At 41.3% G+C, this 20,058-nt stretch overlaps 1 protein-coding gene across 1 annotated transcript; it reads left to right on the plus strand.

The window, feature by feature from the left end:
• The first annotated feature begins 214 nt into the window (after window positions 1–214).
• LOC110494314 (limb region 1 homolog-like protein) lies at window positions 215–19,434 on the plus strand. The gene is made up of 16 exons (XM_021569271.2): window positions 215–498; window positions 6,139–6,223; window positions 11,965–11,998; window positions 12,171–12,310; window positions 12,942–13,045; window positions 13,675–13,798; window positions 14,016–14,084; window positions 14,193–14,257; window positions 15,008–15,080; window positions 15,243–15,326; window positions 16,646–16,722; window positions 16,811–16,888; window positions 17,149–17,313; window positions 17,408–17,474; window positions 17,611–17,772; window positions 17,878–19,434. The coding sequence occupies exons 1-16, from the start codon at window positions 433–435 to the stop codon at window positions 17,961–17,963; spliced, it is 1,479 nt and encodes a 492-aa protein (XP_021424946.1). The 5' UTR covers window positions 215–432; the 3' UTR covers window positions 17,964–19,434.
• The last annotated feature ends 624 nt before the right edge of the window (window positions 19,435–20,058 follow it).

A 20,058-nucleotide genomic window follows, 5' to 3' on the forward strand; every position in this document is an offset into this window, starting at 1 on the left:
TTTTTTTTGCAGATAATACTTTATAATTTACTATAGGATTCTACAGTATAATACACCATTATAGTAAGTACTACACATGATAGAGGGATACTACAGTGTGTAGTATAGTATTCTATAGCATTCTATTGTAAGTACTGTAGGCCTCTATAGTAAACTGCAGTATTTTTTCATGTGGGTATACGATATACAGTCATTGGTAGCAGATCATTTTTGGACACCGCACCGCGACAACTGCACGCCCATTGTGGCGCAGAGGGACAATCTGTTCACAAGAGCAGAGAGGCAGCGACACGACTCATTTGCATGAGGCAGCCTAGGAACGAGGACAAGCTGCGCTGCGGTTCTGGTCTGATGAGGCAGCAACAAGGACCAGAAAACATGTACATTTGAGCCACATAAAGGGCGAACAATCCGCGATATGGTTGTCGGAGCATGGAAGCTCCAGAAGACGTGTCGGTCCGGGAACAGCTTTTCCACGACCGAGTCAGAGAGACCATAGTAAGTACAGTCTGTTCTCGTCGACTGCGGTGAAATTGAGAGCTTGCCTGTTGATTGGAGTGCTCTCGCTGCACTGCCGTGATCATCAGCCAGCTGCAAATGCAATTGTATCTCATAACATTTACAATTTGCTGAATATGTCTGGCTGTAGGCTATTCCAGGAACTTGCTGTTAGAATTTGTGTATCTGTATCATATTTCTCAATTACCCTTTTGCCCTACCATTACTACTGTATACCTTCAGCGTCCCTCCTGTGTTTTTGATAAAGAGAAATGTGAGATCATGTTGCTGCTATTCAACCCCAAAATATGCCCCTACTCTAGACTACTTAAGAATATTGTGCAGCAGCATGCACTTTAATCTTACACCTGTCTACAATGTAACAACAAACCTCAGACAATAATTAGATAGTTCACCAAGTAGGCCTGATGCAGGATAGTTATTGCATTCTTGATTATATAAATTACATTTACTATAATTATTAACACCATTGTCTGTGTACTGGTAGATCCAGATGTTGAAGCATCAACATCTCAGCATCAATGAAGTGTACAATGTAGCCTAACTTTAATTGAACCTAATATTCAGCTCTAAAAACCGAGTCACAATGAGTACCTGGGTATTTGTGGTAAAGATTGGTTATTGCTGCACAAGTATGTGCTCAAATCACATTATGTTATGGGATGTCAAACCTGTTGCCATTTTTATGTAGTGTAAAATGTTGTTGGACCAGTATTTGTTACATTTGAAACGCATTAAATGTTGTGCTGTATGTGCTCATGTAATCCTGGCAGGATGGCTCTATCACCACAGCAGCACAGGGAAGTGACCTATGACCCTGCTTAGCACAGTAGATCTCTGTCTCTCTTCTGCCTGTCTGACTCACTGATACAGAGGACATTAAGTCATTCCAGACTCTCTCTCTATTTTCTAACGCCCATTCCTGTGAGTGCATTATAGGCTGCTAATAGCGTTTATCTTTGTGTTTATGTGGGCAATTGTGTTTCTATCCACATGCACGTGTGTCCTACGTGCCTTAGGCTGGAGAGAGTGTGCAGCCTTTTAATCAAGTAGTGGTAGTGCTAGTTAAATTTTTCATGACCTACATCTGCCCTTCGAAAGGCTGTTCAGTCTTAACAGGTACCGTGGCATGCATAGTTATCAATAATACCATTCCTCCACTTCTATTTTCCAGTAGGGCTGAATGGAAACAACATGGTCTCAATGACAGAGCCATGCATTAGTAGCACAACCTTTCATCACAGAGGTGTGCCTTTTCTCACAGAAATATTCAGCAAATACTTGTTGTGTAAAGCACTAACAAGCAAAATATTTGTATGATATGATGTTTTACCTTTACATCCAAACTTTTAACAACATGCCTGAGACCGTTATCTTTTGTTCTGTCTTTACGACACCAGTGTCCAGCTCACTGACTAATAGGAAATACTGGATAAATCCTTCAGCACACAGGACTTGAGTTTGTCTAGTGGGCTGGCAGCTTAGCCTAACCTGAAAGTGTTTACACAACTGCAGAGAGGAGGATAGAGACCGACTGAGAGAGGGAGGAAATATTCTGATGTGAAAGTCAGAAATAAAGAGAAATACCAGACAGAATGACAGACAGACAGGTGGGGACAGACAGACAGATAGGAGGTGTGCGTCAGAGCTAAGACAGGGAACACTGTTGTCCTCTGGACTAGAGCAGGTGAAGGTGCCCTCAGTGGGGCTCTGTCTATCTGTCCCTTCAGGAGGATAAAAAATATAACAGGCCTGTGGTGTTTTGTCCTTCACAAAGGACAGTCTTGCTGTGACCGAACATGATGGCTGTGTTTGTTGGGATTGGAGGCTCAACTTAATGTGCATCTATATACAGTATATGCTGCATGTATATGCTGTGAACCCTCAATGGTGCTCCGTATTCTCTGTCTGTCATTTATTGGCAGTTTGCTCTGATACAGTGGGGCTTTTGTTTGGGGCATTAGCAAGCTGGGCATTAGCTGTTGGGGCTGTTGGGTATAAGCTGGTTAGCCCATGTCACAATGCTATGTTTGCCCTCTCTCCCACATCTCTCTATCAAAAGGTGGATTTACATCAGTAAAATGTGTGTAGTAAGATCTAGCTCTCTTCAACATCAGATGTGCAACTTTTCTGTTTACACCTTACTTTAGTCTTGGATGTGGTGTGGCCAAAGCCACATTCCAGCTTAATGTGTGAGTGCAGCTATTATGTTTTCAAATGTATTTTATTTAACTAGGCAAGTAAGTTAAGAACAAATTCGTATTTGCAATGACGGCCTAAGGATAGCAAATCAAACTCTACAGGAGCTTCTCATCTAAACTATATTCTACATAATGTTGCACATTTGATTAATGAAACGATTCACAAATGTGTGGATCATTTATAATCCTTTTCATTTTCAATTTAGCTAACAGAGCAAGAATGCTGTCTACTGATATTAAGGTAATTCTTGCAGGGACAGGTGTTGTGGGAAAGCCATTGTCTTTACACTATAATACCCAGAGGTAGTGTGGGAGACATCTCTAAAAGGCAGATTTGAATCTAGATCTGTCTTTTTACACTACAATATAATCTTTCCTGGAACTAGTATCCATCGTCAAAGTATTGTAGTGTAAAGAGGCCCAAAGTTCAGCTTTGTGGTCTGTGGATTTAAAACCCCTGTCTCCCAAAATCCTCAAACTGCCCAGCATGGGCTCCATTCTCTTTGAGCTGTCTGAATGCCCAGGTTGTTTCAGTCCAGCCCAGTTTATTATTCTTCAGCCTGTATCTTAGTACTGGCCAAGGACTGGTTTTAGATGGCTTGCTTGATTACAGAGCAAGTCACACATAATGTACTTTAAGCATCTGAATGTCTCAGTTGGCTATTTGGAGCACCGTGTCACTCTGTAGCATTGTCTTTCAGTTTGGGAATGGGAAATTAATAGTTGTTATTAAGCATTTTCTGCAGTTGCATATTTATATTGTAGTACATTGCTCTAACAAAGCTTTTACTTGTATACAGCTTAGCCTGCAACTCAACTCTCCAAAAAAGACTGGCAAGGACATGAAGTCAATCCACACTTAATAAAGAGACAAACATTAGGTGAGAATAGTTTAGAAACTAAGAGTATATTGGATGTGTGAGGTATGGTAGTTCTTAATGCTAAACATGATCTGTCACAACTACTGAGCTCTGCCCTAGTTCATTGGATGTTGGTGTCACTGGGTAGGCTATGAGGTGGGGTATCCAATTCTGCCTTGTCGTTCATCCACTCACTAGGTAAGTCTGTGGTGGCTGCCATGTGTGGGTCAAGCTTATCAAATGTACATGATTATACAAGTCAGCAGGCACATCATGTCCAAGTATACATTAGGGGCATCATCACAGACACAGATTATCTCCCTGTAACAAGGATCACATTCAGATAGGAGTGCTCACATTGCTAACATTTACAGTTATAGGATGTAGCTCTGTTTTTATTTACCTTCACAACATGTTATATTGGAGTATTTTATTAGACCACCGGAATATTCTGGAACAGAACATTTACTTAGCTACCTCTGATCCCGCAGATATCTCCTTATGTCATATTTATGATATTATGTTTTTCTCTCTCTTGCGTCATCTTTATTCAGACCAGGGTGGGGATATGTTGCTTTGATTCTGGCACAGAACTGCTGCCATTCCTAGTTCCCTAAATTGGAAGTGTAGTGTCCTCCATTTTAGAAAATGTCTGGTCATTTCTGTTTTATAGGGGATGTGAGTATGTGAGTATTTAGTTTATGTTGTTGGCTTTTTTTGTAATCCCAGCCGGTCTCCTCTCCACTCTCTCGTTGCTTAATCTGGTAATCCTGATCATCTGACCCCCTCATCTATCTACTACATAACTAACCCCAATGACCCTGTTTATAAAACCAGGTGCTCAATCACAGTCACAGATTGCCAAAACCTTCATTTGGTAACTAGAAATCCACTCCAATTATGTAATTCAGCATCTGTAATACAGTTAGGCTACCTACAGACAATACAGTATCACTAACCTGGGGATCTTCCATTTTCCGATAATAAACGAGAACTTAATTTTGTTGTAAAGGGAGAGAATGCAGAGTTCAACTTGATTCTACTGATCAGTGATTGATTCACATACATTAGGATGTGCCTCCTGAAATGCAGGCTTGAGGGTAAACTATTGTTTTGAAGGTAGAACCACAAGTGATGATCTGCATTCATCTCGCCAAACATGCAACAATAAATCACTCTATTCTGAGTTATGTGGCTAAACGGGTTCATAGCATGCGTCTATTGGCTTTTGTTCAGAAGTCTTCAAACAAACAGCAAGATATACAGTTTGACGTGGATGAGAAAATTGACTTTCCACTCCCTAGAATGTGCATGTTCAGTCTTATCCTTGTTTTCTCTTTGAAAGTTTAAAGACGCCTAGCTTTGACAGAGGGCATGCATGGTGTTAATCGGGCAACCATAGCAGAAATAAACACAGTGCAGGTAACCGAGAGGGAGATGATTGACTCTCCTGTGTGTTTCTGGGCTCCGTCATCTCTAAGATCATTGGGGTGATGTCTTGATGAACCAGCTGGAGGTTGAAAAGCCTGCCTGTAAATGATCTGCATTAGTGTGACCGAGAGGACTTGAAGACTTTGTCTGGTGTTTGTTTGCCCTGTGCGAACCTGCTCACCTCTGTTATACAGCAACACTCGGGGTCGACAGCAGCGTTGTGTGGATTTTCTCCATACAGTGAATTCTTGCTTTATAAATGCAAATAGAGACGAGAAAAGAAACAACTAGCAACGCGCATGTTACGACCGCGGATATATTTGTAATGACCTGTCAAACACAACCCAGTATTGGCCTAAATGGACTCAATGGAATACATTGTCTTTCCATTGCATCTATAAGAACACAAAAGTTTTGTTGGGGATTTGACACATCATCTCGACACTTGCATCATAAGAGAGGAAAGATAACTTTATTTTGATTGGTGTACATTTTCTTTTGTGGAATTGAAAAAATTTAATAATTTGATACAGTTGAAATGTTAACCAATTAGATGCGCTGAAATGAAAGCATCTCCTGAAAATGAACAGTTGGATTCTAGTGATATTATGTCTGATTTCGCAAACAATGTAAAGCATGTATAGATAGGTGTAATCTAAAGCCAAGGATGTTGATTTCTAATCTGAGCGTATCCTGCTATTGACACTCTTGTTGAATTATTCAACAGAACTTGACAACATGAATTAATGAGTGCAGGGAGGCCTAGACTAGGGATGGCCAACTTGGATGGGGTTGGGGGCCACAACAAAATCTGAACTCATATGGGGGGGCGCAGTTGCTTGCGGGTCTGCGTACCCACATCCATACCCCCTCCCCCACATTGCGAGCAAAACATTTTTAGCGGGCCTCCCTCTTGACAGCAGAGAAAACCATCATTTCGTGCAATTCTACACATTTTTACCATTTTGCATTTATTAGAATTGTTTTTAAAACTTGAATCAATTTTGATGACCCGTTGCTACAATAACCGAATAATAAAAGATTGTTGACTTATTCCCACAATTAGCATGGATTAATCATAGGAAGTCTGATCCTAAATGTTGATCTCAGTGTTTTTATCTCCACAGATCTGTGTCCTGCTTTTCATATGTCTCTACATTGTCTCCTATCTGGTCATCACCCACTACAAGAGGAATGCTGAGTTTACCATAGGTATGTGTGAATCTGAGAGGTCAAAGGTCAGTGGAGTGGAGGCCAGGTCACAGTGGACTGCAAGGTCTGCTGGGTTTCTGCAGCTCAACACTACTGATTTAAGTCTAGAAGTAATTGATTGGACTCTTGATAGTTCTGTATGCCTCCCAATGTCCTCATTTGGTCCTGTACAAGTAGGTGTTGTATTACAGCCAGGACGGCCGTATATATGTATACAGTGCCTTCGGAAAGTATTCAGACCCCTTGACTTTTTTCACATTTTGTTACTTTACATCCTTATTCTTAAATGGATTACATAGTTTTTTCCCACTTCAATCTAGACACAATACCCCATAATGACACAGCAGAAACAGGTTTTTAGACATTTTTGCTAATTTATGAAAAATACAACACAAATATTATATTTATATAATTATTCAGACCCTTTACTCAATATTTTTTTGAAGCACCTTTGCCAGTGAGTCTTAATGAGTATGACGCTACAAGCTTGGTACACTTGTATTTGGGGAGTTTCTCCCATTCTTCTCTGCAGATCCTCTCAAGCTCTGTCAGGTTGTATAGGGAGCTTTGCTGCACAGTTATTTTCAGGTCTCTCCAGAAATGTTTGTTCTGGTTAAAGTCCGGGCTCTAGCTCGGCCACTCAAGGACATTGAGAGACTTGTCTCGAAGCCACTTCTGCGTTGTCTTGGCTGTGTGCTTAGGGTCGTTGTCCTGTTGGAAGGGGAACCGTTGCCCCAGTCTGAGGTCCTGAGCGCTCTGGAGTAGTTTTTCATCAAGGATCTCTCTTTACTTTGCTCTGTTCATCTTTCCCTCAATCCTGACTAGTCTTCCAGTCCCTGTCGCGGAAAAACAACCTCACAGCAGCATGATGCTGCCACCACCATGCTTCACCATAGGGATGGTGCCAGGTTTCCTCCAGACGTGATGCTTGGTATTTAGGCCAAAAAGTTCAATCTTGGTTTTATCAGACCAGAGAATCTTGTTTCTCATGGTCTGAGAGTCTTTAGGTAACGTTTGGCAAACTCCAAGCTGGCTGTCATGTGCCTTTTACTGAGGAGTGGCTTCCGTCTGGCCACTCTAAGATAAAGGCCTGATTGGTGGAGCGCTGCAGAGAGGGTTGTCCTTCTGGTTGTCCTTACCATCTCCACAGAGAAACTCTAGAACTCAGAGTGACCATCGGGTTCTCGGTCACCACCCTGACCAAGGCCATTCTCCCCCGATTGCTCAGTTTGACTAGGCGGCCAGCTTTAAGAAGAGTCTTGGTGGTTCCAAACTTCATCCATTTCAGATTGATGGAGGCCACTGTGTTCTTGGGGACCTTCAACGCTGCAGAAATATTTTCGTCCCCTTCCCCAGATCTGTGTCTGTCCTGTCTCAGCGCTCTACGGACACTTCCTTCAACCTCATGGCTTGGTTTTTGCTCCGACATGCACTGTCAACTGTGGGACCTTATATAGACAGGTGTGTGCCTTTCCAAATTATGTCCAATCTATTGAGTTTACCACTGGTGGACTCAAGGATGATCAATGGAAACAGGATACACCTGAGCTCAACTTCGAGTCTCAAAGCAAAGGGTCTGAATACCTACAGTGGGGCAAAAAAGTATTTAGTCAGCCACCAATTGTGCAAGTTCTCCCACTTTAAAAGATGAGAGAGGCCTGTAATTTTCATCATAGGTACACTTCAACTATGACAGACAAAATGAGAAGAAAAAAACAGAAAATCACATTGTAGGATTTTTTATGAATTTATCTGCAAATTATGGTGGAAAATAAGTATTTGGTCAATAACAAAAGTTTCTCAATACTTTGTTATATACCCTTTGTTGGCAATGACAGAGGTCAAATGTTTTCTGTAAGTCTTCACAAGGTTTTCACACACTGTTGCTGGTATTTTGGCCCATTCCTCCATGCAGATCTCCTCTAGAGCAGTGATGTTTTGGGGCTGTTGCTGGGCAACACGGACTTTCAACTCCCTCCAAAGATTTTCTATGGGGTTGAGATCTGGAGACTGTCTAGGCCACTCCAGGACCTTGAAATGCTTCTTACTTCTTCGTTGCCCGGGCGGTGTGTTTGGGATCATTGTCATGCTGAAAGACCCAGCCACGTTTCATCTTCAATGCCCTTGCTGATGGAAGGAGGTTTTCACTCAAAATCTCACGATACATGGCCCCATTCATTCTTTCCTTTACACGGATCAGTCGTCCTGGTCCCTTTGCAGAAAAACAGCCCCAAAGCATGATGTTTCCACCCCCATGCTTCACAGTAGGTATGGTGTTCTTTGGATGCAACTCAGCATTCTTTGTCCTCCAAACACGACGAGTTGAGTTTTTACCAAAAAGTTATATTTTGGTTTCATCTGACCATATGAAATTCTCCCAATCTTCTTCTGGATCATCCAAATGCTCTCTAGCAAACTTCAGATTGGGCCTGGACATGTACTGGCTTAAGCAGGGGGACACGTCTAGCACTGCAGGATTTGAATCCCTGGCGGCGTAGTGTGTTACTGATGGTAGGCTTTGTTACTTTGGTCCCAGCTCTCTGCAGGTCATTCACTAGGTCCCCCGTGTGGTTCTTGATTTTTGCTCACCGTTCTTGTGATCATTTTGACCCCACGGGGTGAGATCTTGCGTGGAGCCCCAGATCGAGGGAGATTATCAGTGGTCTTGTATGTCTCCCATTTTCTAATAATTGCTCCCACAGTCTTCCCAGTCTGGTGCAGGTCTACAATTTTGTTTCTGGTGTCCTTTGACAGCTCTTTGGTCTTGGCCATAGTGGAGTGTGACTGTTTGAGGTTGTGGACAGGTGTCTTTTATACTGATAACAAGTTCAAACAGGTGCCATTAATACATGTAATGAGTGTAGGACAGAGGAGCCTCTTAAAGAAGAAGTTACAGGTCTGTGAGAGCCAGAAATCTTGCTTGTTTGTAGGTGACCAAATACTTATTTTCCACCATAATTTGCAAATAAATTCATTAAAAATCCTACAATGTGATTTTCTGGATTTTTTTCTCATTTTGTCTGTCATAGTTGAAGTGTACCTATGATGAAAATTACAGGCCTCTCTCATCTTTTTAAGTGAGAGAACTTGCACAATTGGTGGCTGACTAAATACTTTTTTTGCCCCACTGTATGTAAATAAGCTCTTTCTGTTTTTTATATTTAATACATTTGCAAAAATGTCTAACTTGTTTTTGTTTTGCCATTATGGGGTATTGTGTGTAGATTGCAGAGGATTTTTAAATGTATTTAATCCATTTTAGAATAAGGCTGTAATGTAACAAAATACTTCACACTGCTGTGTATAGATTTTGTATGTCTATATAAACAAGTTGTTGTTTACTATGAAGGAGCCATAACTAATTTATGTGTGCAGGCATGAGCTAGGGTGTTTTTCACTGCAGCCGCCCCCACCTCACTTGTGAGTGCATGTTTCCATCAGGAATTTACACCAAGCGTTGGTATGGTGGACAGGATGCTTTCCAAAATACACTCTGGTACAAATTACAGCCAGAGCCTGTTATGCAACCTCCCTTGGTCTCCCGGATCCTCTGTCCTGTTAGACTGGGCGAGGGGCGCAAGGAATGTTCCCCTGGGATAATAATACGCTCCGTAGGGCATACACAGTGCACAACAACCCCCACACAACACACTTGGACACACACACACACACACACACACACACACACAGAACCAGCGCCTACCTAGTCAGGAATATACGGTTTGCGGCACACCTTGGACCGCCAATATGGGTGTGTGGACTGGGGGTTTTCACAAACCAGATGTTTCTGGCTATGGTTCCATTCTAGTAATGTCTCTTGTGTAGTGTGTAAACCATGTAGGACGCCAGAGAGAGAGAGAGAGAGAAGTAAGGGAGAAACGGAGAACCAACAAAGGACTCTGTACTTAGGTTGTCTATCCAGTCTTAATTTGCTGGTACAAAACAATCGGGTACGGAATAAGCCTCAACTTCGAAGCCTGTGCCAAATATGATAATTCCGTTTTCATGACAAAATTCTTAATCAAAAGGGGTCGGGTTAGCAAATTGTTCAATACCACCCCCACCCCTTTACCAACACTTGCACATGCGTACTAATTTGTGCACTGATTTGTTCAGTTGTTGGAAATAGCTGGCCAATCTGATCAATTCCATGATCAGTCACAGATCAGGGCCATACACATATGGGGCCCAGAGATCTTCAAACAATGTATTACTGTACTTTGATAAAGATTAGCGTTTTGCTTTTGGGCAATTTAATTTCCTGCTTTCAGAAAGAACTTATTATTACCGGTTCCTGGTTTGTAGCCTGCAGCATAAACACACACACAGCCATACACACACACACACACAGCCATACACACACACACAGCCATACACACACACAGCCATACACACAGACACACACTGTACGTAGGCCTACACAATAATTTGTTTTGCTTGATCACACACACTCTTCCACACATGTGCAAACATGTTTGTCGTTTATAATTGTTACTCCAAGAACAGTTTTAGCCTGCAGGTGTTTGTTAGAATCAGTGGTGTAGTGGTGCCTGGAGAAGTGGGTATTTTGCCAACATTTTTCCAAACGGCCTGAAGGAAACACACCGTGTGAAAACTTCTATGAGAAACAGTGACATACTCTTTGAAATGATGAATCCCACAGTCAGACCAACCCAAGCTGTACTGTGCAGTAGGCTAATAGTAGGCCTACTATTGAAACGGATCAACCGAGTCAGTAATTCACTGGTTTCAGATCTCCCCCCCCACCCCCCCCCCCCCCCCTAAAAAAAAGAATCAGGTATTCGTTCTCAAAGTCACACAATTTTGTTGATTTTCTATATAAAAAAGTATGTTCTAAGTCTAACAATGCTTACTTAAACCACTTGAGGTCTGGGAAAAATCTAAGAAATTTCGTTTTTTTAGAGTAGTTGACCTTTAATTCAAGTGTGCTGGCACCTAGCACTATTGTTTTATAAGCAGTGTTTCTGTAGCACATGAGATGGAGTTTGCATAAGAAATGGCACTAGATTGCTTGATTAAAATAATCATCATGATATCATTCTGACAGGTAGGCATGTGCTACTTTGTAGCTAGTTAACATTTAATAGAGCAGGTTTTTGGGAAAGGCTTTCCATCTACTAGAAGACAGTTATGCCTGTCTTTCGCATCACTATATTTTCCTGTTCCTTAATTTGTTTGAAACCTGGACATTCTGCTTCATATTATGAGGCGTGTCTTACCTTGCTTCAAAATAGCCTATGGCCAAAATCCCACCATATACATGTGGAGGCAATTATTCTTATGAAGACTTTTCCTGTTCTATTGGTTTTCTTTCAAAGTTCTTTCATTGTCTAGCAGCCAAAGGCATTATCCTAATCTTATTAGCAACCCATGATAGTTGTTGCATCTTTAAAGCCCCCCTCTTTCTAACAAATCTTTACATCTCTGTCCATGAAACCGCCTGCAAGTGCGGTGAGCATTTTGGATCAGTCACGCGTAGGCCTACTGCCCTGTGTCCATTGCTGGGCCTAAAAAGGTATACCTGCGTATACCCTCCACTACACCACTGGTGAGAATTGAGCAATGTGTGCTTGTCGCCCTTCAAGAATTTAGGGGAAGGAGGTCTTGTCTTTGATCAGGTTCTCAGCTTCTTGCCCAGCCTGTCTATCCCCTCAACCCCACACACGTTTTCCTCTGCTGTAAGCCATACTAACAATTGCATTGTGTTCTTTATATTGTAGATAACAGTGAAGATGCAACAGTCAACAAAATTGCGTGAGTAACTTTGAACAATAGAGGCTTTATTACCACCAATCATATCTATTCTGCCACAGAATGTCAGAAAACCAATATACTGAACCTACCTAAATATTTGATATTTCTATGTATCATATGGGACTGCTGCTTCTTTGGTAAAAAATCTATTTTTCTCTCTGTCTTTCTCTAGGCTGTGGCTCTGTACGTTCACTCTCTCTGTCTCTGTGGGCGCTGTTCTACTCCTACCACTCTCCATCTTGTCCAACGAGGTCCTGCTCTCCTTCCCACAGAGCTACTACATGCAGTGGCTTAACGGATCCCTTATACACGGTAAACACACACACAAGCAGCTACATTAACACACACACACACCTGACACACCTAATGCATACAGACATTTTGTTTGTGCGAAGGATGAATGACAGTTTAAAGTCATGTGCTAATGAAAGATCTTCTCAGCAGGTAGTTGGTTCAGTGCATATGCTTCACATATTTGCTTTCCCATTTCATTTGTTCAGAGATTTTGCAGTCCACCACAGGTTGCTACGGGTGTAGCTATTACCTTTACTCAGTGGTGATAAGACTACAGATACGAGCTCCTCAGAGCCTTGAACTTTTAAAACAAACGTTTATGAAACTCCACTAGAGACCTCACTCTTAGAACAATAGGTTCCATAAGGGTTCTTTGGCTGTCCCCATAGGAGAACCCTTTTTGGTTCCAGGTAGAACCCTTTTGGGTTCCATGTAGGACCCTATGTGGAAAGGGCTCTAGTTGGAACAAAAACAGTTTCTTCAAAGGGTTCTCCTATGGGGACAGCCTTTTAGGTTCTAGATAGAAGAAAAAAAAAGGCTCTAAGAGTGTATAGCATGTAGAGAGTGACCTCTCACTGTCTGTAACACTGTCTGTAACACTGTCTGTAACACTGTCTGTAACACTGTCTGTCTCCATCTCTCAATGCAGGACTGTGGAATATAGTCTTCCTCTTCTCCAACCTATCCCTGGTCTTCCTCCTGCCCTTTGCCTACTTCTTCACTGAGTCTGAGGGCTTCGCTGGATCCAAAAAGGTACCTGCTTCAGTGACAGAGTAGACTGGTAGCTGATGTGCTCGAGCCAAATCCACTGAGTGTTGTGATGACATGATGAGTTGGCTGAAGCACAAACAGACTTGGACCAGGCTAATGAAAGAGCATCATGTATATGTACACTGTGCTCTTTCCATGACACAGACTGACCAGGTGAATCCAGGTGAAAGCTAAAATCCCTTATTGATATTGTTAAATCCAGTTCAATCAGTGTAGATGAAGGGGAGGAGACAGATTCAAGAAGGATTTTTAAACCTCGAGTCAATTGACACATGGATAGGCAGTAGGTGCCAGTTGCACCGGTTTCAGTGTGTCAAGAACTGCAACGCTGCTGGGTTTTTCACACTCAACAGTTTGCTGTGTGTATGAAGAATGGTCCACCACTCAAAGGACATTCAGCCAACTTAACACAACTGTGGGGAAACATTGGAATCAACATGGGCCAGGATCCCTGTGGAACGCTTTCGACACCTTGTAGAGTCCATGCCCCGACGAATTGAGGCTGTTTTTAGGGAAAAGGGGGTCCAACTCAATATTAGGTGTTCCTAGTGTTTTTGTACACTCAGTGTATACAGCATGTGGTATAACGTTTGTATACCCTCTGTACACAGGGTGTGATGGCCCGTCTGTATGAGACAGCAGTAGTCCTATTCCTCCTGACCCTGCTCGTGTTGGGGATGGTGTGGGTGGCATCAGCCATCCTTGATGACAACATGGCCAGACAAAGTCTTTATGGTAAAACAACCCCTCTTCTTGTCCTCCCCTCTCTCTCTCTCTCGATCTCTCCCCCTTTTCTCTCACTTTCACATCCTTAAAACTGTTTTATGTGCTTTTTATCTTTTACCTGCCACCTCTTCTCATATTTAATCTGTTGCCGTTGTTAACTGCAAATGTGAAATGTAAGTTTAATTCCTAAATGTATCTGTAATGTGTTAAATCATTTGTCTCTCAGATCTGTGGGAGTATTACCTGCCTTATCTGTACTCCTGCATATCCTTGTTCGGAGTCCTGCTGCTGTTGTGTAAGTACAGTACATGTTTACCCAGCGCCGGGCCGGGGGCATTTCATAAATATGAGGATGACAGTGTATTTCTATATTATATGATTGCATCCCCTGTGTCTCCCACAGTATGCACTCCTCTAGGACTATCACGCATGTTCAGCGTCACAGGAAGGCTACTGGTCAAACCCAGGGTGAGTGTGTTTTTGTCCTTTAGTTTATGTGCTGTCTGTACAGCTCTGGAAAAGATTAAGAGACCACTGCAAAATGATCACTTCCTCTGGTTTTACTATTTATAGGTATGTGTTTGGGTAAAATGATTTTGTTTTGTTTTCTTCTATAAACTACTTACAACATTTCTCCCTAATTCCAAATAAAAATATTGTAATTTAGAGCATTTATTTGCAGAAAATGACAACTGGTCAAAATAACAAAAACGATGCAGTGTTGTCAGACCTCGAATAACACAAAGAAAACAAGTTCATATTCATTTTTAAACAACACGATACTAATGTTTTAACTTAGGAAGAGTTCAGAAATGAATATTTGATGGAATAACCCTGATTTTCAATCACAGATTTCATGCGTCTTGGCATGCTCTCCACCAGTCTTAATCATATTCCAGAGGTTTTCAACGGGGTTCAGGTCTGGGGATTGGGCTGGTCATGACAGGGTCTTGATCTGGTGGTCCTACATCCACACCTTGATTTACCTGGCTGTGTGGCATGGAGCATTGTCCTGCTGGAAAAACCAATCCTCTGAGTTGGGGAACATTGTCAGAGTAGAAGGAAGCAAGTTTTGGTAAAAGAAACTGCTAATTTTGCAGTTCAATTCTTTCCAGAGCTGTATATAGCTTTGTGTATAGGTGTACCCCATTGTATGTGTGTGGTGTTGGTATGTACTGTATGTGTGTGCTGGTCTGAGTCAATGTCTTCCATCATCAGTTGCTGGAGGACCTTGATGAGACAATGAGTTGTGCTGAGTTTGAAGAGGCCTCTCTATCCAGGAACCTCACTAGTAAGTCTCATGACATAACGTACTGTATATCCATGATATAACATATGCCAATTTTATGCCATCATTTGTCCCTTTCATGCATAATTAAAGTGATGCTATTTCTCTTTAAAGGGAATGAATGGAAGCTTATCACAAAATTACAACTCTTTCTTTCCTATGTAGGTGGGACCTCGTTATGGATTAATGTGAATGCAGAGGTTCTGAGGAACCGGTTCCTCAACATTCAGGCCCGGCGGATTGCTCTGGGTAAGAACTAGAGGTCGACTGACTATGATTTTTCAATTCCGATACCGGTTATTGGAGGACCAAAAAAAGCAGATACCCATTAATCGGACGTTTTTTAAATATTTGTTTTATATATATTTGTAATAATGACAATTACAACAATACTGAATACTGAAACACTTTTATTTTAACTTAATATAATACATAAATAAAATCTATTTAGTCGCAAATAAATAATGAAACATGTTCAATTTGGTTTAAATAATGCAAAAACCCAGTGTTGGAGAAGAAAGTAAAAGTGCAATATGAGCTATGTAAGAAAGCTAACGTTTAAGTTCCTTGCTCCTAACATATGAAAGCTCGTGGTTCCCTTTAACATGAGTCTTCAATATTCCCAGTTAAGAAGTTTTAGGTTGTAGTTATTATGGGACAATTTCTCTCTATAACATTTGTATTTCACAGACCTTTGACTATTGGATGTTCTTATAGGCGCCGTAGTATTGCCAGCCTAATCGCGGGTGTTGATGGGCTTGAAGTCATAAACAGCGCTGTGCTTCAAGCATAGCGAAAAGTTGCTGGCAAACGGAGGAAAGTTCGGTTTGAATAAATGCTTACGAGCCTGTTGCTGCCTACCACCGCTCAGTCAGACTGCTCTATCAAATCATAGACTTAATATAATAACACAGAGAAATATGAGCCTTAGGTCATTAATATGGTCATATCCGGAAACTATAATTTTGAAAACAAAACGTTTATTCTTTCAGTGAAATACGGAACCGTTCCGTATTTTATTGAACAGGTGGCAACCCTAAGTCTAAATATTGCTGCTACATTGCACAACCTTCAATGTTATGTCATAATTATGTAAAATTCTGGCAAATGAATTATGGTCTTTGTTAGGAAGAAATGGTCTTCACACAGTTCGCAACGAGTCAGGCAACCCAAACTGCTGCAAAAACCCTGATTCTGCTTACACTGAATGCAAGAGAAGTGACACAATTTCAGGCACCGCATTGATTATATTAGCAGGACAAGCTAGTTAAACTAGTAATATCATCAACCATGTGTAGTTAACTAGTGATTATGTTAAAATGTACCGATTGTTATGAAAACTTGAAATCGGCCCTAATTAATCGGCCATTCCGATTAATCGGTCGACCTCTAGTAAGAAGTCATTGACTTTCCTAGAAACACAGAACATGTCCTACGCTACGTGACCTGGCCAGGAAAACTGGCTATAATTAGGGCCTGGAGTTTGTCACCTGGTCAGGAAAAACTCCAAACGATAAAAAGACTGGGATTCTCAGACACTAACTCTGGATTTCTGTTTTTGCCTTCAGAGATACGGAAGAGAGCGTCACCATGGCAGCGCAACCTAGGATACCCATTGGCCATGCTGTTGCTGCTGGCTGTAACGGTGAGGAGAGGCAGACTCACCACTCATCTCGCCTCCTCATTCAAAATGTTGTGTGTATTTTCATGTGAGTGTTTGTTCTCTTTCCCAGGTGGTGTGTGTGCTCATTGTGTGTTACCATGTGGTGGAGTTGCTGTTTGACGATACAGCTATGCCTCGAGGGATGGAGGTGAGGGGATGCTTTCCTTTACAAGCAATAACTAATAATTCAGCAAATATCTAATTTAATTCAAACAAAGATATGTTGTTGCTACTAGTTCTTGCCTTGTAACTTTTTAAGGGACACTATAGCATAGTAGTCCTGTATACACTATGAAACAGAGTTTATATAATTAAACAGAGTTTATATAATGTGTGTACTATTGACATTTTAATTGTATTATCACAGGATGTAAATAGTATTACATTTCTTTCTCTCTCCTCTTGAAGGACCCTCTCCTGGGCGCTGCCTCATTCTCCATGTTTGGTTCGTTAGGGGCTGCAGTGCAGGTGATCCTCATCCTGTATCTCATGATCTCCTCAGTAGTGGGTTTCTACAGCTCCCCACTGTTCACTGGACTACGCCCCCGCGCACAGGACACCACACTGACACAGGTACACACATACACACTGGCACACACACACTGCTCACTCTCTCTTCTGTGGGGCATTCTCATAATAACCCAACTTTCTTCCTCTCTTTTCTCAGATTATTGGGAACTGTGTTTCTCTATTGGTTCTCAGCTCAGCTCTGCCTGTATTTTCTAGGACTTTGGGTAAGTCTGCAGAGGAGGATTTGGTGTCAGGTGCTCTTGTATGACAGACTGACATACATATAAAATACCAACAAATATATGCTTTTTCTAAACATTAATCATTGAATGGTTTGGTCCTTTGGCCTTGATGATTCAGGGATCACCCGGTTTGATCTGCTGGGAGACTTTGGTCGGTTTAACTGGCTGGGAAACTTCCACATCGTCTTCCTGTATAACATACTGTTTGCCGGGCTGACCTCTGCCTGTCTGATCAACACTCTCACATGGACTGTACAGAGGGAACTCATCAGAGCATTCGGTATGTTGGGGTCACACACAGATACACAACCCTGCATGCATGTACACATGCTCACACACGTTGTGATTGGCTGATTCCCTAATCTGGTCCTCTATCTCGTCACAGGGCTGCATAAACTGCCGTCGACTGTGTCCCGCTCCACCATCCCACTCAGGCTCCTATTGGCTAATGGACTCTCAAAGATTCAGTGACACTTGAACAAGCCAATGACCTTGGCTAACCAAAGTGAGTTTACCAAAAATCAGTGTCCCCAAATATTGAGCTGATGTAAACTCTCATTGAAAGAGAGAGATTGACCTGTTTGCTGATGGACGACTGGTGATCCTGTCACCACTGATATGAGAGGAGGAGGAAACCTGGTTAGATGAAACATATCGTCTGATCAGGAATGGACTTGGACCTCAGACATGATCATACATACAGAGAATAGGTACAGGTACTGCGCCAAAGGGGACCAATGCAATTTGTCTCCTTTTCTGTCAGGTCTATAACGGAGTAAGTGAGAAATAAAATAAAAAAGAAGAGGGAGACAATGGTGAAGAAAACAAAATGAATAGAAAGGGAGCAAGAATTTAGGTTTCTATGCGTAGAGTATGGAGATGGTCATCTTCGAGTCCCAAGGTCATTCCCAATATATGAACACTTCATAGACATCCAAAGTGACTTCTGCTGAAATGTCTGCCAATCTCAAAGCATCTGGATCCCTGACTCTTTGACTGGAAGGAACTCCACAAGAACTTCAGCGCTATGTACTTCTTTAGATCTGGCTTTTCCTCTCTAGCACTTATGACCTTATTTATTATTCAAATTATTTATTCTGCTGTGTCATCTTGTGAACATCATATCACTTCTTTCTGTTGTCCTTTAATGGAATGTTTTGGAAAGAAGAAGATGTCTGCATGGTGTCAAAGAATAACAGTAAATCGGTTAACAGTAATGAAAGTAAGTGACGGGTACTGTAACTCTACTTCTATGCATATGGACAATTCTACTATACTCATTTTTAGTATATCATTCTCATTTACACATTTGTATCACAACCTTGTGTAATAGGGACAGTTTATTGTTGGACTGAAAAGTTGGACAGCTGCCTTTTGTGACGAGAACAGCAACATACAATGCTTAGCACCATGGCGCTAAAGGAAATTTAAGGTAGAGACCGGAAACAATGGCCTGGAAGTTAAGACCAAGTTAAACTGTGATGTGTTTACAGTGTGTGTGTGTGTGTTTATGTGCCCGTGTTTGAGTAAAAGAGTGCCTGTGTTTGTGTCCGTCAGTGTACATTCATTTTTTTGTGCAATGTTGCATTAATGCATGGAGATTTTTCTCCAATATCTCAAGTTCCTTTCATTTTTTTTAAATCACGTTTTTGTTTTTTAATTATGAGTTTGTGTCAATAGATTTATTTTGACATCAAGTGAATGTTCATGTGTTTGTCTCACAGGGGTAAAAACATCTCCTGAATCGTCCAAATGTATTGTCATTAAAATGCCAGAACAGTAGGCTACTACATGTTAAATTGTCTATGTCTTGTAAAACTGTATGCTTTACTATGATGTATGATTGTTAGCTAGCTATACATTTGAACTCTGGTTAAAAGTATATGAAAATAGTTTTTGTAAGGACTCTTTACTGAAATAAATATTTTCAGTCTATTTCTTATACCATCGTTGCTATTTTTTGCATAGCATACTAAGAAAATGTATTGATTTGGAATCCCAGTTTCACTCCAATCTGGAAGATTGCCTGATGTTTTTAGAGCCTCAAATTGGCTAATCTTTATGTCGAGACAAATCCATGTCCCACACCATCTGTTATGTGTCTTAGTACCACATGGTATGGTAAAGATAAGTCTCATCATTTTTACCTTCTTCAATTTCGTCATTGCTGGATCTACACAAAGATGGCGTAAGTGCACTCAACCTAACATAAACATTTCATAGCTGCCTAAAGTGGTCTAACAGACATTTTGAAGTGATCACTTTCCAAATCATAACAGGGTCCACCATTCACATAGGCCTATATAAAACAGATTTTTAAAAAGCATGTTTCTATAAAGGTATGTATATGATAATCTTGTATTGTCATTGAGCATTTAATAATAAAAACAGATTAATGTGTTTTGCAATATGTGTTAAGGCCTAGCTTGTGTCTATCTGTCTCTCACATTTGTAGATAACTAATTCAGGTTCAGAGTGACATCTGCTGTACAAAATGGGGCACCCTCCTTATACCTCAATACCACTGTCGTCCCTAGCTACCACAGCCACAAAGTCATAAACCCCG

The sequence above is a fragment of the Oncorhynchus mykiss genome, chromosome 17 (assembly GCF_013265735.2).
Source record: "Oncorhynchus mykiss isolate Arlee chromosome 17, USDA_OmykA_1.1, whole genome shotgun sequence".
In the NCBI taxonomy this organism is placed as follows: Eukaryota; Metazoa; Chordata; class Actinopteri; order Salmoniformes; family Salmonidae; genus Oncorhynchus; species Oncorhynchus mykiss.